The sequence below is a fragment of the Coptis chinensis genome, chromosome 3, assembly GCF_015680905.1.
Source record: "Coptis chinensis isolate HL-2020 chromosome 3, ASM1568090v1, whole genome shotgun sequence".
Classification (NCBI taxonomy): Eukaryota; Viridiplantae; Streptophyta; class Magnoliopsida; order Ranunculales; family Ranunculaceae; genus Coptis; species Coptis chinensis.
Window position 1 is genome coordinate 26,312,378 of NC_141458.1, and position 14,205 is coordinate 26,326,582.

At 35.2% G+C, this 14,205-nt stretch overlaps 1 protein-coding gene and 1 long non-coding RNA gene across 4 annotated transcripts; one reads left to right on the forward strand and one right to left on the reverse strand.

Moving 5' to 3' along the window:
- Positions 1 to 786: 786 nt before the first annotated feature.
- Positions 787 to 3,296, forward strand: LOC147508891 (110 kDa U5 small nuclear ribonucleoprotein component CLO-like). Of its 3 annotated transcripts, none has more exons than XM_086601258.1 (5): positions 787 to 1,133; positions 1,270 to 1,380; positions 1,597 to 1,803; positions 1,900 to 2,068; positions 3,011 to 3,296. In XM_086601258.1, the coding sequence occupies exons 1-3, from the start codon at positions 1,092 to 1,094 to the stop codon at positions 1,735 to 1,737; spliced, it is 294 nt and encodes a 97-aa protein (XP_086457384.1). In that variant the 5' UTR covers positions 787 to 1,091; the 3' UTR covers positions 1,738 to 1,803; positions 1,900 to 2,068; positions 3,011 to 3,296. The 3 variants fall into 3 exon arrangements, with proteins under 3 accessions (XP_086457384.1, XP_086457382.1, XP_086457383.1); XM_086601257.1 differs by having other exon boundaries at positions 828 to 1,133; positions 1,900 to 2,087; XM_086601256.1 differs by lacking the exon at positions 3,011 to 3,296 and having other exon boundaries at positions 1,900 to 2,269.
- Positions 3,297 to 6,850: 3,554 nt separating this feature from the next.
- Positions 6,851 to 11,566, reverse strand: LOC147508892 (uncharacterized). The gene is made up of 5 exons (XR_015218293.1): positions 11,230 to 11,566; positions 10,743 to 10,920; positions 8,756 to 9,133; positions 8,006 to 8,628; positions 6,851 to 7,025 (listed from the first exon to the last, which is right to left on the reverse strand). It is a non-coding gene; the product is annotated as an uncharacterized LOC147508892 (long non-coding RNA).
- Positions 11,567 to 14,205: the final 2,639 nt, after the last annotated feature.

A 14,205-nucleotide genomic window follows, 5' to 3' on the forward strand; every position in this document is an offset into this window, starting at 1 on the left:
ATACCTCGCTCTGATACCAGTTGTTGTGAATATATGAGTGTGGAAACAACGTTACCCACAACAAACGGATCAATCCTACACAAAGATCGATCCTTCACACTAGACAAGACTTCAATACCCTCCAAGTACTATCCCAACGTTTCTCATTAACAATTTAACAAGCATATAAAGTAAATATAATAATGCAAAAGAGAACCCAACTACAAGACAATGATATATCGTGGTTCGGCAATTTGCCTACGCCCACACTGGCGAGATCCAAGCTTTACTAGATGTCCGGAGTAACAGATTATAAGTCTCTCAATTCACTCACAAAGAATGAATACTCAACTCACAAAGAATTGCTCGATCTCTTATAATCTCTCTATTTCTTGGTTTTGGAAAAGTTAGGTTTTTCAAAAAACTGATTTTGTTTTTATACCAAAAACCAAAATCGCGGATTCTTAGAAATAAGCCCACAAAAAAGGACTCGAGTGGGTGGCTCTTCGACGGCTGGTCGCCAAAACTCTTGGACCATGAGCTGGTGCTCTTCTTCGCGCCGGGTCGGTCTTTAAAACATCTGGACCATGGCGCTGGTCGCTTCGAGAGAAAAGGCGCGCGTGCTCCGTGCTATAGCGATGTGTCGCTCTCTCTCGACCAAGCGGCGCTCGACCGTGAAAAGCAGAAAAAATCCTTTTTTTCTCTACAGAAGTGAAGGTGAGACTCAACTATATATCAGTGTGCGCTTGTGTTTTCTAGACATGATTTTTGGACTTGAAGTTTGACAACTATATGGAGTTTTTGTAGGTGGTTGATCCGGTGGTCTTGTTTTGTGAAACGATGGTGGAGTCCTCATCCATGAAATGTTTTGCTGAAACACCCAACGAAAAGAACAAAATCACTATGGTAGGAATATATTTTTCTTGTTATCTTTTGACTGTGTTGCTCTCTTCAGGTTCCAGTGGGGAGCAAGAGAAGGACCCCTTTGTGATGAGCCCATCAGAAATGCGAAATTCAAGATTGTTGATGCGAAGATCGCTCAGGAGCCCTTGCATAGGGGTACTGGTCAGATCATTCCCACTGCCCGAAGAGTGGCCTATTCTGCTTTTCTGATGGCAACACCTAGGCTTATGGAACCTGTTTATTATGTAGAGGTAAGTCCTTTCTTTTTCTTTTTTATTTTTGATGGAAACAAAAATGGCTATGAGCAAATACTTGAATTTCACTCCATATATATGTTATTTTTCGCTGCCCAGTGAGTTTGTTAAGCTTTCCTATGTATTGTTTCAGATACAAACTCCGATTGATTGTGTATTTGCAATCTACACGGCGTTATCTCGTTGTCGTGGACACGTGACAGCTGATGTCCCTCAGCCGGGTACCCCAGCTTATTTAGTCAAGGTTGGTGGTAAACTAACTTTTACTATACATAAATGAGCTTACATATACATGAACCAGAATTGTATACTTCTGCCTCCATAGCATGTTCTATTTTTTCGGTTAAATCATGCATTCATGTTGTACAGACCTTGAATATCTTTTCCTTTAAGTAAACCTTATTGTAGTGTTATAATGTCATTGTTAACCAGGGCTTTCTTGGTCTTCAAATTGTTGTAGGTATATTTACCAGTCATAGAATCTTTTGGGTTCGAGACAGACTTGTGGTACCATACTCAAGGCCAGGAGTTTTGTGTTTCTGTGTTTGATCATTGGTCTATAGTTCCTGGTGATCCCCTTGATAAAAATATTGTTCTCTGACCTCTTGAACCCGCTCCAATACAACACCTTGCCAGGGAATTTATGGTAAAAACGAGACATCGCAAGGTATGGTTTCTTTTAGCACAAATTCTGTTACATGGGTCTGACCAAGCTCCATCTCTAGGAATGGTGTTTTACTGAAATCTTTGTTGTTTCTGGCAGGGAATGAGTGAAGACGTGAGCATCAACAAATTCTTTGATGAAGCCATGGTGGTGGAACTCGCTCAACAGGCTACCGATCTTCATCAGCAGATGTTGTGAACATTGCTGAAACACCGAGTCGGGAGCCAATCAGTCAATCACTTTACCAATCTCCTATGGGTTATGTCCAGTTAAGGAATTTTTGTTATGTAAGCTCTTTTCTGATATCTTACAATCCCAAGGTTATGATGTAAACGACCTGTATATTGCTTTCTTGTACAAGCAGAATGGCGGCATGTTGTATATTGTTATTTCACATCCTAGCACATTTTAGCTGTTCTATTGTGTGATTTTCGCTATATGAAATGCAATGTATCCTGTTTTATTTCAATTTCTCTGTGAATTTTATGATGGGAAGTCTGCTAAGCACGACTATCAAACAAGGTGGACTGTCAAAAAATAAGGCCAGAAAATCCCATTATTTTTTTTTTTTTTTTTTTTTTTTTTTTTTTAAATAACAAATTATTACTAACGAAATAGTTATAGTAACATAATAGCAATCGTTAGAAATGATTAATTACCAACACTTTTATTTGTTGGGAATGAATTAAGAACAAAATTAATAACTGTTACTAATAAATTTACTAACGGTTGATAAGTGTTGTTTAAATTAATTTGAGTAACACTTGATAACCGTTCGTAAATTTTTAACACTTGATAACTGTTACTAATATTTGTCATGCAATTGTGTCAATGCAAGATAACTGTTACTAATATTTTTTATAATTATGGTGTAGTATTAAAACATTTCATTTAATTCAATTGGGCATGTTACCTAACCTAAGTTTGTTCTTTGGGTAGCTGCCAAAGAATGATATATATCAATTTTCCATACATTTTATGACCAATGATATGGAATATTCTAACTTCTTAAATTATGACACAAAAATATATGAAATATTGAAATTGAAGTAAATGCTTGTTTAGAATGTCTCAAGGCTGCAGATTTTACATAATGAGATTATGTCAATTTTGCATAACATGTTGTACAAGAGATAACTTTGAAGTTTTTTATTTTTTTTATTTAAACTATTTGTTGCACTTTCTAACTTCAAGTATTTCTAAATCATAGACTTGGTGGCAATGATGAAAAAATGGCTTGGAGTTTCTTGGTAATTCTGAGTAAAGGAGGAGCTCAGTAGCTCACAGGTGAAGCGGATGACGATGAACTGAGGCACACCAAGTTGCTACAAACTGTTTTTGCTATTTTATTTTTTATATAGACGGTGATGGTTTTGTTGAAGCATTGGAGGTCAAAAGAGTATTGGAGTGCTTGGGTTTAGCTAAAACATTTTCTTTTGCTTGAGGTACATATAAGTGCACCATTGTTATGATAAATGATATGTTTTCTACATCTATTTTGATTGAGTTTTGCGTGTTAGAATGTTAGATTAAATTGTCAATTGGTCATTATAAGCTTCATTGATTGATTTATTTGTACCACCATAGGTTTATTAGATAATAAAGGATGTTCAACATGTTGATGGTTATATCCAGTAGTTTGTGTGAGTTTTTTCAACCGCCCATGAATTAAGACACCGTTCTACTAGCTTCTCTCAACACACTTGATCTCAAATTTAGACACAGACCATGATTCTTAGTGAGCATTAGAATCTGCCAATATATAGGACTCTCTTTTGGCCATTGAACTACTTATGAGCTTTTCCATGACATTGAGTTGGTTAACTGCTCTTGAATTTACAAAATTATTTAGTCCATTATGCCCTTTCCAGATGCAAATATGGTGCATGCCTTGCTTTTTATGAATTTTGTTTATCATTGTATTTTTTGTTTGTTTTGGTAAAAAATAATTTTACGCGTCTTGATGCTAGCACTTTTTTTTTTCCCTATTGAAACAACAGTATAAAGTTAGTTCATGGGCAAGGTTGCAGGATCAAATTCATGACTGCAAGGATTCTTTTATTTGTTTATTTTGTTCAGTACCATTTATCTGCAATCTTTTTTTTCTTGCTTTAGGGTCTAAAGTCGATTGGTTTGATTTGTTGTTAGTGACTGCTTTTACAATGGTCCATGTTTGGTGTATGATAGGAAGATAGCTATATGATAGCCAAGATATTATCGTGTTTTGTATTCTATTATTTGTAGCACATTAGATTGTGTGACTCACCTAATTCCAGCCCACGTTTGGTATAACTTAAATTATTACTTCATTTTGTTTCAATTAGGTAGCCTTAGGAGCATGTTAGCCTTTTATTTGTTGAGAACCCATTGTTTTATATGTGAACACCCCCGTGTACTCAATTGGTGCCATAGACAATGAGGTAGACCGATTGATGAATCCAATTATATATACTGCGAAGTTGTGATTAATATGAAATAGAAGGCACCCTTATTAGTTTTTAAACATTATGAGTCTCCATGTCTCTAAGTTTTAAAACAAAAATAAGGATAGTTCAATTAGTTTTAAATAAATCATTTGAGCTCTAGCCAGTTCAATTACTGGGCTATAAATAAATCCTTTGAGCTCTACTACCGCATCCCCTGGTTAATTACTGGGTCACGTATATTTTTGCACCCCCAAACATTGAATCCTGATACTTTATCTTCTTAAAGAATACAATCCATTGGAGAAGGGTATTTTAAGCCTGCAACAGCTTAGTGACATGATGTTCCTTTTTTCCCCTACATACTCTTTTCTTTGTGTGCAATTGTAATGAGAGTATACGATAGAATGGTTTTGATTGGATGAAGATGATTTTAATCTTGTTTTACCATATAAATTCAGAGTCTCTCCAACAAAACTGTTGAAAAAATCGAAAATTAAAAGAGAGGAACACATAATGCCACGTGACACTAAAAGGGATAACAAACGAAATGAAGAGGAAGTATAAGTGTTAGATGAAAATTGCGCTATTACTCTATTAGTGGGATACATCTCTTTCACAAAGAACAAGCTCAAGCTGTGAAAAGGGTCGAGTAGTTTGCTGCTTTTACCATGGTAGAATTGTATTGGAATATGGAGACAAGCTTGTTCAAAACGATGTCCATATACGTATGTGCATATAGTTTACGACTTGGAGTTATGACCAATTTCAGTCTAATTAGGAAATCGAAATATATATAGAAAATAATTTCACTCTGGAAACCTTTTTTTGCTTGGAAATGAATTATAGAATCATAGGTTTGAAGTTAGATATAAGGTTTTAATGAGTGTTATTGATGTCTTACTATTTGGATGTTAGAAGACTGGGATAAACACAAATAGTTTTCATCCTGATTCATGTGTTTGATTGCAGCGACTATGACTGTATTAGGGTTACTGTTGATGGTTATGATCTCCGCATGCTATAACTAGGTTTGGTGTGATCACTAATTTCAATAACCTCGCTCGTCTCTTTGGAAAACACCCATTCTGAGCCTGAGCCAACTTCTAACGGCTTATGCATGCCAAAGCGACACAAAAGTTCCTAGTAAACTCTCATGCATGAAAGATGTTATTAACTTGAGAGTTCTCAGCTTGTGCGTATTTTGTTATGGGGAGTTTTGTTATCCCTGTTTTTATGTGAACTAGCCATTTGGCCCGGCCTATGGCCGGACATACTACATAGATAGCAAATAACTCAAAAGCCTAAAGTCCACTTGAATAAATAGTATATGTATATTGATAGCTCATTCATTGCATATTTTGTTTGAAGGGTTTATGTTTTTCTAAAATTTTTTGAAGGGTTTTGACAAAGGGTTTTATTTCTATTTTTGGGTTATTATTGTCTTAAATAACAATAACAATTCTTTATCATCCTCACCTATATAAACTATATCAAAATATAACGCAACAATCAAGGAATATAACACATACTCAAAACATACCAGATATTTAAGCGATAACTAAATTATATTCATTGCGCACAATGGTCTCTCCATCTGCCATAACACGCAACCTCTATTATCTAGCGAATTCATTGCGTCGAATCACAATGAGATCATTAAATAATGAGAGTTCATACGCCAAGATATTAATAGTTGCAGATGGACATGAACTTTCAAATTCTAATACAATGCAAGAAAGAACTCATTATTGCTACCTTTTGAAAGTAGCCTTACTTTTACAATTGGTTTTAATTTTTTTAGACTAATTAATTCCTATGATTTATTATCATACTAAATCACCAAAGAAATATATTCAGATGCATAAACGGAATCTCCGATAAACAAAAAGGCATATCATTCATTAACTATATTGAGTAAATGGGTGGGTGAAGGAGGTTGTCGTCTTGGTATTCTAACCCCAAGACACCAAATGTAATAATAGGATCACTACTATGATTGTTACATTGTTTGGGTTTTATTTGTGGTTTGGGCTTAAGTTTTATAGGTCGAGATTGTTGCATTGCTTGGGCTTTATTTTTGTTTTGAGTTTTATAAATTATAGAGTCAAGGCCCATTTTAAAGTTATATGAAAGACCAATATTTTATTGAGTCCATTCCATTTATTCACAACATTTACAACATTGGGATTCTCCGGCTATTAACAGATGGTACATAAATATATTCAAAGATGCATCACAACTATTTATCATATTTTACATTTGTGTAACCTGAATGGTTTTTCAGTAACATAGCCACAAAAATTTGATGATAAGTTGTCAGTCTTGCAAGAAGCTATAGACCACTTTTGTTGGTTACAAAGTAACACCCTTCAAATGTGCACATTAATTATCATTATGCAATTGCATGTAAATATCCAAAGGAAACCAAGTCACTTACATTAAATGCCTAGCGTCTAATATTAAGTTATTTGATGAAAAAGATGTAACTTCATAAGTTTTATTTGGCACTAATATATAGTAAATAATACATCCCCTCTGCCTACACTGCCTGAATGGGTGAAGTTGGATAGTGTAAAATATAATCCCTAGGGGATGCTTATCCACATCTACAACTCTTGTAACTATACTAACAAAATGAACTGCAAATTGTGTTAAATAAATAGATTTCAACAAATTACAAATATTACAATCAAAGAAAAAAATAAAAAAAAATAAGAATATCGAAGAGCACCACAATTCATTGTACTCGGGACCCTTCATACATTACAAATGTTGGTCTTCACCAAATAAAGCAAGTACCTGTTAAGCAAATAACGAAAAAAAATCCATTAATTTGTAAGCACAAAGGACACACAATACATTAAAAAAAAAGAAGAAAAACACATTGATCTTTTTTTTTTTACAAAACATTAAAAAAAAGAAGAAAAACACATTGATCTTTTTTTTACAAAAGACTTGCAGTACATATTTACAATTTATGTTCTTTTTCTCATCCATGACCAAGCAAATGAAGAATATAATACATCGGATATTCTATAAACTAATATGAGTGTCAAAAGAGAATCATTAACTTGTATTCTAAACGCAAACTATTTGAAACGGTTCCATTTCACAATTGGTGCATGTTGTCAAACGACGTCGTGTTGGAAAAACAAAAATTAAGAAGTAAGAACATATCACTAACATTACATAAAAACTTTAAATAGTCTTGTTCTAACTATATACACAGAAAGAAGTAACTAAGCGGGCAATAGTCTCCTTTGGATATTCTTGCTCATCTGAATGATTGAAAGATGAAAGGCATAAACTCTCAACAATCGTATATGAAAAAAGAAATAACAATAAATAATAGATGTAAATAACACACTCATTCTCAAAAGAGATCTTCATAACACAATATCAATAATTATGCTATTGGTCGGAAACTTTATCTTCTATGGCGACTATGGTGGGCATGATTGTATGAATCCAACACTATTTTAAATGTCATGAGAAAAGGTTTGGACAAATCATGGAGATAGTACTTAACTTGTCCAACTTGCTTCTAATCATTGTTAACTAATGTAGTTGTCTGACTTCATAAATATATGTCCGTACGAATGTTTTGGTGTACTAACAACATATGAAGGAGTTCACAACCTCTATGATTCTGTAGGTTGGGCTGTCAATTTTATAGAAGATCGCGGTCGAGATAAGGCCACAATAAAAACTCCACAATGAACAGAACAATAAAGAAATAATAACTAAAAGAAATAACATTGTAAATGGAGCTCATGTACCTTAGATGCAAGCTTGGTGTAAAAAAGAATACACACTGAGTGTCGTTCATGGAAGGGGAGGGTACTGTCTTCATGTGTATTGCTTCAATATATGCAGCACCACACTAAAAGTAGAATCTTGGTATCTCTGCAGCTCTTTTATCCTGTTCCTTGCCATCTCAAGCTCCTTTCTCGCTGCCGCTCCCTCTGCGATCTCTTCTTGAAGCTTCTTCCTCTCCACTTGCAATGAATTAATGCTGATATTCAGCATGTTGATCTCAACTGTCTTGATCTTGAGTTGCCTTTGTAATTCCACAATGTCTGATTTCTGCTCCTTCAGACCATAGTATTCGAGTAACTCACCTTCGAGTTTCACTTCCCTTTCTTCCAAGGTGTCATGGAAGATAAAGGTCTCTTGTTCGATTCAATATAATTTGACAGAGCAGGAGGAAGTTTGTCCTTAGATTTTTCAGTTGGTGTTGAAAAGTTATCCATCTCATTGTTGAGCACAATACCAGTAGATAATGAGAGCACCCCTGCTCCAAAAGGATAATTTACTGTAGTTGTCATTGATACTGCATTTCTAGCTCCCTGCATCGACGATGCAGAAATGACTCGTCCCATGATCTTTTAGTTGGCTCCATCTGACAATAAAGATATAGTCAAAACTCATTAGTAACAGTCTTATGTGATAGTAATTCCGCAAGTTAAAATAGATTATAAACAAAATACTAAAAATAGTTTTGTATATCTTCAGTTTTCTGTCTCAACCTGCTCATATAGTACTCAGAAGGAAAGGTGGTGTTATCGAATATCTTTTCCTGAAGTTCCTTAGCAAAAGATGGGGAGAGCATGTCAGAAACATAATTTGCTTCATTTATGAAATCTGGATCACCAAGATTCATTCAATAGCAAACATGTGCTTTAGAGCTTCGATTAGGCGATGAAGACCCAAAGGACCCTTTACAGTATCAGGACATCAAAGGTTGGCCCTCAAGACATTCTTTGCAGCAACATCTTCACTGTACCCAGAAGTAGCAATCAACTTAATCGCACTCCTGAATATCAAATCTAAACTATTCATACAAAGTTCTTCAAGCTAGTCTTCTGAAAGTTCATTCCACTCAGTACCTTGTAACTTCTCTGGTTCTACCAGCAGACACATAAAGCAATTGACCCAGCAGATCCACCGGCGGAGCAACAACACTCATAGTCCAAGAACTTACCGTTTAAGGATGTCTATGTAACCAAAACAACCTAAGTCTGTTTGAACCAGTACTCATTATATTGGTCTACGGGATACATGTGTGCAATTATTACACATAGGTTAAGTTCTTACAATGTCTTAAACTTATATTATAAGTGTGGTGTAGTCATTAGCCATATACTCTGATAGTAATGACTATGATTGTAATTCAGTGATCATCATATGGATAATTCTAACATACAATGAAGAATCAGTATGGATACTCTTCAAATTTTGTGAAGGCAGAGGGGGACCAGAAGTAGGGCTAACAGGGGCTATTTAACAACTTAGCATACTACTTTATACTTAGTTCTAAGTTTAATTCATATTTCCTTATTTTTGTGTTTGTGTTAGCTATCCTGGTTATGAAAAAAGGCATAAATTGAAATCCTGGTTCTGCGTTTGTCCCCAAGATTGAAGACAATCTAATATTCTAATCTCATGCATCAATTAGGGAGTACACGTTTTTGAAGATTAACACACACTAAATTTTTAGTTAGGGAATAACTATCACATATAAACAGTTTTTATATACTCAAAATTGTGTATTATATACCAGGAACAAAACCTGAAAACATTAAAAAAGTCGATCTTTGGAATAAAAAAATCATAACAAAATAGAGATTCTTCAATCAACATAAAAGAAAGTATGATACTTTCCAACAATTACACTAACAAAAAGAATAATAACTAATTTAACCACGCAATTAATTATTATGTAAGAAAGAGAAACATTATTATATTACCATTGATTTCACAAAAGCTAGAATCCGAAGTAGGCGAGATCAGAACGCTTTGATGTTTGCCATGAACTTCTTCATTCTCTCGACCGTTTGTGGTTTGGAGAGTGAGAAGGTTTTAGTGTGCGGGCCATCATTGATTGACCATGCATCGTGGGAATATATATATAAGTATATTCATGAATCTGATCAGTGAAATAAGTCACTAACTGACAACTTTTAAAACAAAAAGCACCTCCTCCCTTCACCTTACTCCTTCACCTTACCCTTCACCTTCACACTATATTGACTAATAAGATTTCATTTGACCTACATGCTTTGGCATCTACTTGATGTTAAAACATTTGGTGCCTAAATTGGGATGCAACTGGATCTTAATAAATTCTACTAAAGATTTATGTACACCTGATTAACTTCCAATCTATCTCCCAATTTCGACAGCAGACTCCAAGTAAATTTTTGTCGGACAAATTATATATTCAGCAACTAATACATAAATAATTTGTCACCGTTTCATGTGTTCTAGTCATGATCATGCGTGATGGGACTTAGACATTTGGTCTCCAGTTTCTTTCTATTAAAGAAAGGCTTCACAATTCATGAAACTGTCCATATGAATTAGAAAAATGTTTGGCACTTTCATAATTAATAAAATGTGAGTATCACGTACTATCAGAGTATCAGGTATCAGCCACAGACTGCAGTCACAATACTATAGAAGTATCAATAATCATAGCTTTGATAAACATATACATAGTGTGAGTTTCATTACCTGTCCCTCTGGTTCATCAACAATATTCTTGCAGTTCACATCCCTTCGTTGTCTTCTATTGTTCCTCAGTGTTAAATTACCTTGGACTCAGATTCATGGCCCATACATGAAATTGAGTTTCTTTCGTGTCACTAAGTTCGTATACTTGAACCTTCAGGTACATTCAAATCAATAATACCTGTTAACAGTATCCACAAATATCAGTTAGTAAATCAATCTTTATAATCAAGTAAAGCAAAAGTAGTGCTGAAATGAGTAGATATATAAATCTCTTTCTAGCATGATGAAGGAGAAGTCAAAATCTATGTTATCAAAGAGCAAAAATATTTCCTATAGTCATATCATTTTTGAAAAACAATGATTGAAATTACTTATGTGCGCGTGATTCATATATGAGAAGCTAATGCACTCTAATAGACAACGATTATTCTAAACATGAAATAATCAATCAAATAAGAATAAGTAATTAAAGAAGCAGTCTTCTTACCTCTTATTAATTGCTTTCTTTTTCTTCTTCTTCTTAGTGATTCAAAAAGGAGAAATTGGTAGGATGAAAAAAAGACGGTAAGTAATTGATTTGGGGGTTTATTTTTTTCTGTTGAGAAGACAAAAACTACTGATTGAATTGATTTGATAAGAACAAATTTGTTTGACAGAGATAACGTGGGTAACGAAGATCTTCTCTCTGACTCTTGTTTTGATTGGGAAAAGAGAGTATGGAAAGAGGTTTTTATCTATTTTGGGTGAGGAACAATTGAGTTCGGCAAAAAAAAAAGGCGTAGAATTCCCTTTTTTCTGCCGAATTATCGCAAAATCTGATGTGTCAGTCTAAGAGAAAAAAAAAGAGCTGACGTGGGTCACTGGGAGCATTCTCAACTACTCAGTATTAATGGTCTTTGATTATGTTATTCTGTTTCTTGCAAAGTCTGCATAGCTCTTTAGAATTAGCATTGTCAGTACCGTCCAATCTCAACCACTCGTGGCAGACCACGTGTCCACTCTCAACCACAGGTCGGCACCACGACCTACAAGCACTTAGGAAATGTAACCGCTGCGTGCTACAGTCAACAACAATATTAATGAAAGACTTTACTCTGTAACGGTCTCCAGGTCTTTACTTCATAACAGACGCATCTAGAAAGGGAGGAGACAGCTTGACGCCTATAAAGGGGAAGCATTATCTTCTCCACAAGGGGCTCACATTGTAACGCTCGTATTTTTAAAATACATTTTTATCTATTTATTAATTAATTAAATTATTTATTTTCAAAATTCGTCCGGATTGGATTTCGGGATACGTGGGCCGGTTTTGGGCCCGATGCGTGTTGGGCTTGGGTTTGGACCCAAATATATAAACACATTGTTCCGGAAAATAGGGTTGAGAATAATAATAAAATAATGAAAATGGAGGAGAGAGAATTTGGTTTCTTTGGAGCGTGGGAGCGACGACTTCGGACTCGGGAAGAATTCGTAGAGAGAGTCGTTCATACTGGTGAGTAGCTATTTTGCTATTTCAACCGAGGAATCTTAAAACTGTTTTATTGTCAATGTTTTCACTAGATTTTCTTGTTCATTTATTCGGTTATTGTTAATCGTTTGGTAGTTCTCGTAGTTGTTAAAATGTGTTTGGTGTCTTTAGAAAACACTTGTTGAACTGCGGCCTTAAAACTGTCGAAGCTCAGTAAAGCTTGCCTTGCGGTTAATGTCGATGGCGTAAGGAATCGCCGATGATAGTTTATATTCTTGTGATACTAGGAATTTGATTGTTTTGTATTTATGTAATGTTTGAACTGTTTTGGTGTATTGAGGGTTGGTGGTTTGATCTTTGTCGGTTGTGAAATTTTACGGTAAGGTCTTCGCCAAAGCTTGGTTAATGGCGCGTTAATGGCGTAGGTGGATTTGAAATGTCATTTTGGTTTAATTGGTTGTGTTGTTTTGCTTTGTTGGGTTGAGGTTAGGTTGTTGATGTAGGTGTGAATGTTAGGTTGTAAATGGTGTCGATTGGAGCTTGAAAGAAGCCATTAATGGCAGCCGAAAATTTTAGATCTAGGTTGAGAAGAGTTTGGATTTACTAACATTGGGGGTTTTCGTTTTTCTTTAAAAGGTGGGGTTTTCATGTGGAGTCAAACCGCTAGGTTGGAATGGGTAAGCGATTAGAATTTGTGGTGGCCGGATTTTGGTGGTGGTGGAGGAGAGAATGGGTGAGGAAGAAGAACATTGTGGCTTGGGCTTGGGCACTGGGTCGGTTTCAGTTTTTGGGGCGGTCTAATTTCATTTGTTGTTGGGCCTGATTCTATTTTGGTATTGGTTGGGCCAGTTCTAATTTTTGTTGTGGTTGGGCCCGATTTTAGTTTAAAGTTGTTATGGGCCGGACCACATTAGTTATGTTGGGCCAGTTCTCTTTGTTTCTTTGGGCCGACCCAATTAAAGTGTGGGGCCAGTTCCAAATTAAGTTGTGGCCCAGTTTCGGTTTAGATTGGGCCCAGTTTCAGTTAAATTTTGGGACAGTTTTCCTTGTTTGTTTTCGGGCCGAATCCAATTGTGTTTTGGGCCAGGTCAGTATAAGTTTTTGGGCTAGTTTCTAATATTGCTTGGGCCAATCCATATAACTTAAAATAGATCCAATTGGGTCAGGTAGAATAAATAAGTTGGTTTTAAACTTTCGGGTTCTAAGGTTTGGGTTTGGCCAGTTGGGTCCGAACCATTACCTTAGCCATGAGCCATGCATCTTTGCCCTTAGCCATGAACCATGGCTATGACCCTGAACCTGTTGAACACGGAAACGACAATTTGACTTTGACCAGGACATGTTGACCTTTGACCGTTGACCGTTGACTTTGACTGTAGAATGTTGACTTTTCCAGTTTTTCACATATTTGATTTGTAAGGACAAATATAGTAATAAAATATTGTCGATATTATATAACTTGGATGGTCATTATCTAATTTAGATTTGACGTGAGTAGTGTGTAAAGCACATATATATTGGGCTTTGATTGTGGACTGTGGACTGTTTAATTGTGCTGCATTTTATGTTGTAATTTATATGGACATATGTAGTAATAAAATGCTGTGGAAGCTTGTATATATTTGGTTGTCATTATCTAGGAAAGATTTGACATTGATGTTGTGTATTTTGACACGTGACGATATTGAGATGTTAGGATATATTATATTCCTAATACGTTATGATAAAAATGTATGTGATACGTTGAAGCATTGTGACATGATATAATATGCTGGGATATTTATATTAATGCCATATCTTGGAGAAATGTATCACCGCTTCATTATTATATATGTGAGATGCTACTATGAGGTAGTATAGTATTGATGAATATTTGCCCACGGGAGTGTGGTGTAGTGCCATAATATATTGGTACGTGAAAGAATGAAATTGGTTATGAGATATTATTGAGATATTTCTAAATATTGTGGCTTAGTGCAATAAGGCATTTGACCT

What these genes read in the sequence shown, in the direction of transcription:
- LOC147508891 (XM_086601258.1), top strand. Translation starts at nt 1,092, where the DNA reads ATGGCAACACCTAGGCTTATGGAACCTGTTTATTATGTAGAG. An exon ending in AACCTGTTTATTATGTAGAG is followed by an intron (nt 1,134 to 1,269) that starts GTAAGTCCTTTC and finishes GTATTGTTTCAG; the next exon opens with ATACAAACTCCGATTGATTG. An exon ending in CCCCAGCTTATTTAGTCAAG is followed by an intron (nt 1,381 to 1,596) that starts GTTGGTGGTAAA and finishes AAATTGTTGTAG; the next exon opens with GTATATTTACCAGTCATAGA.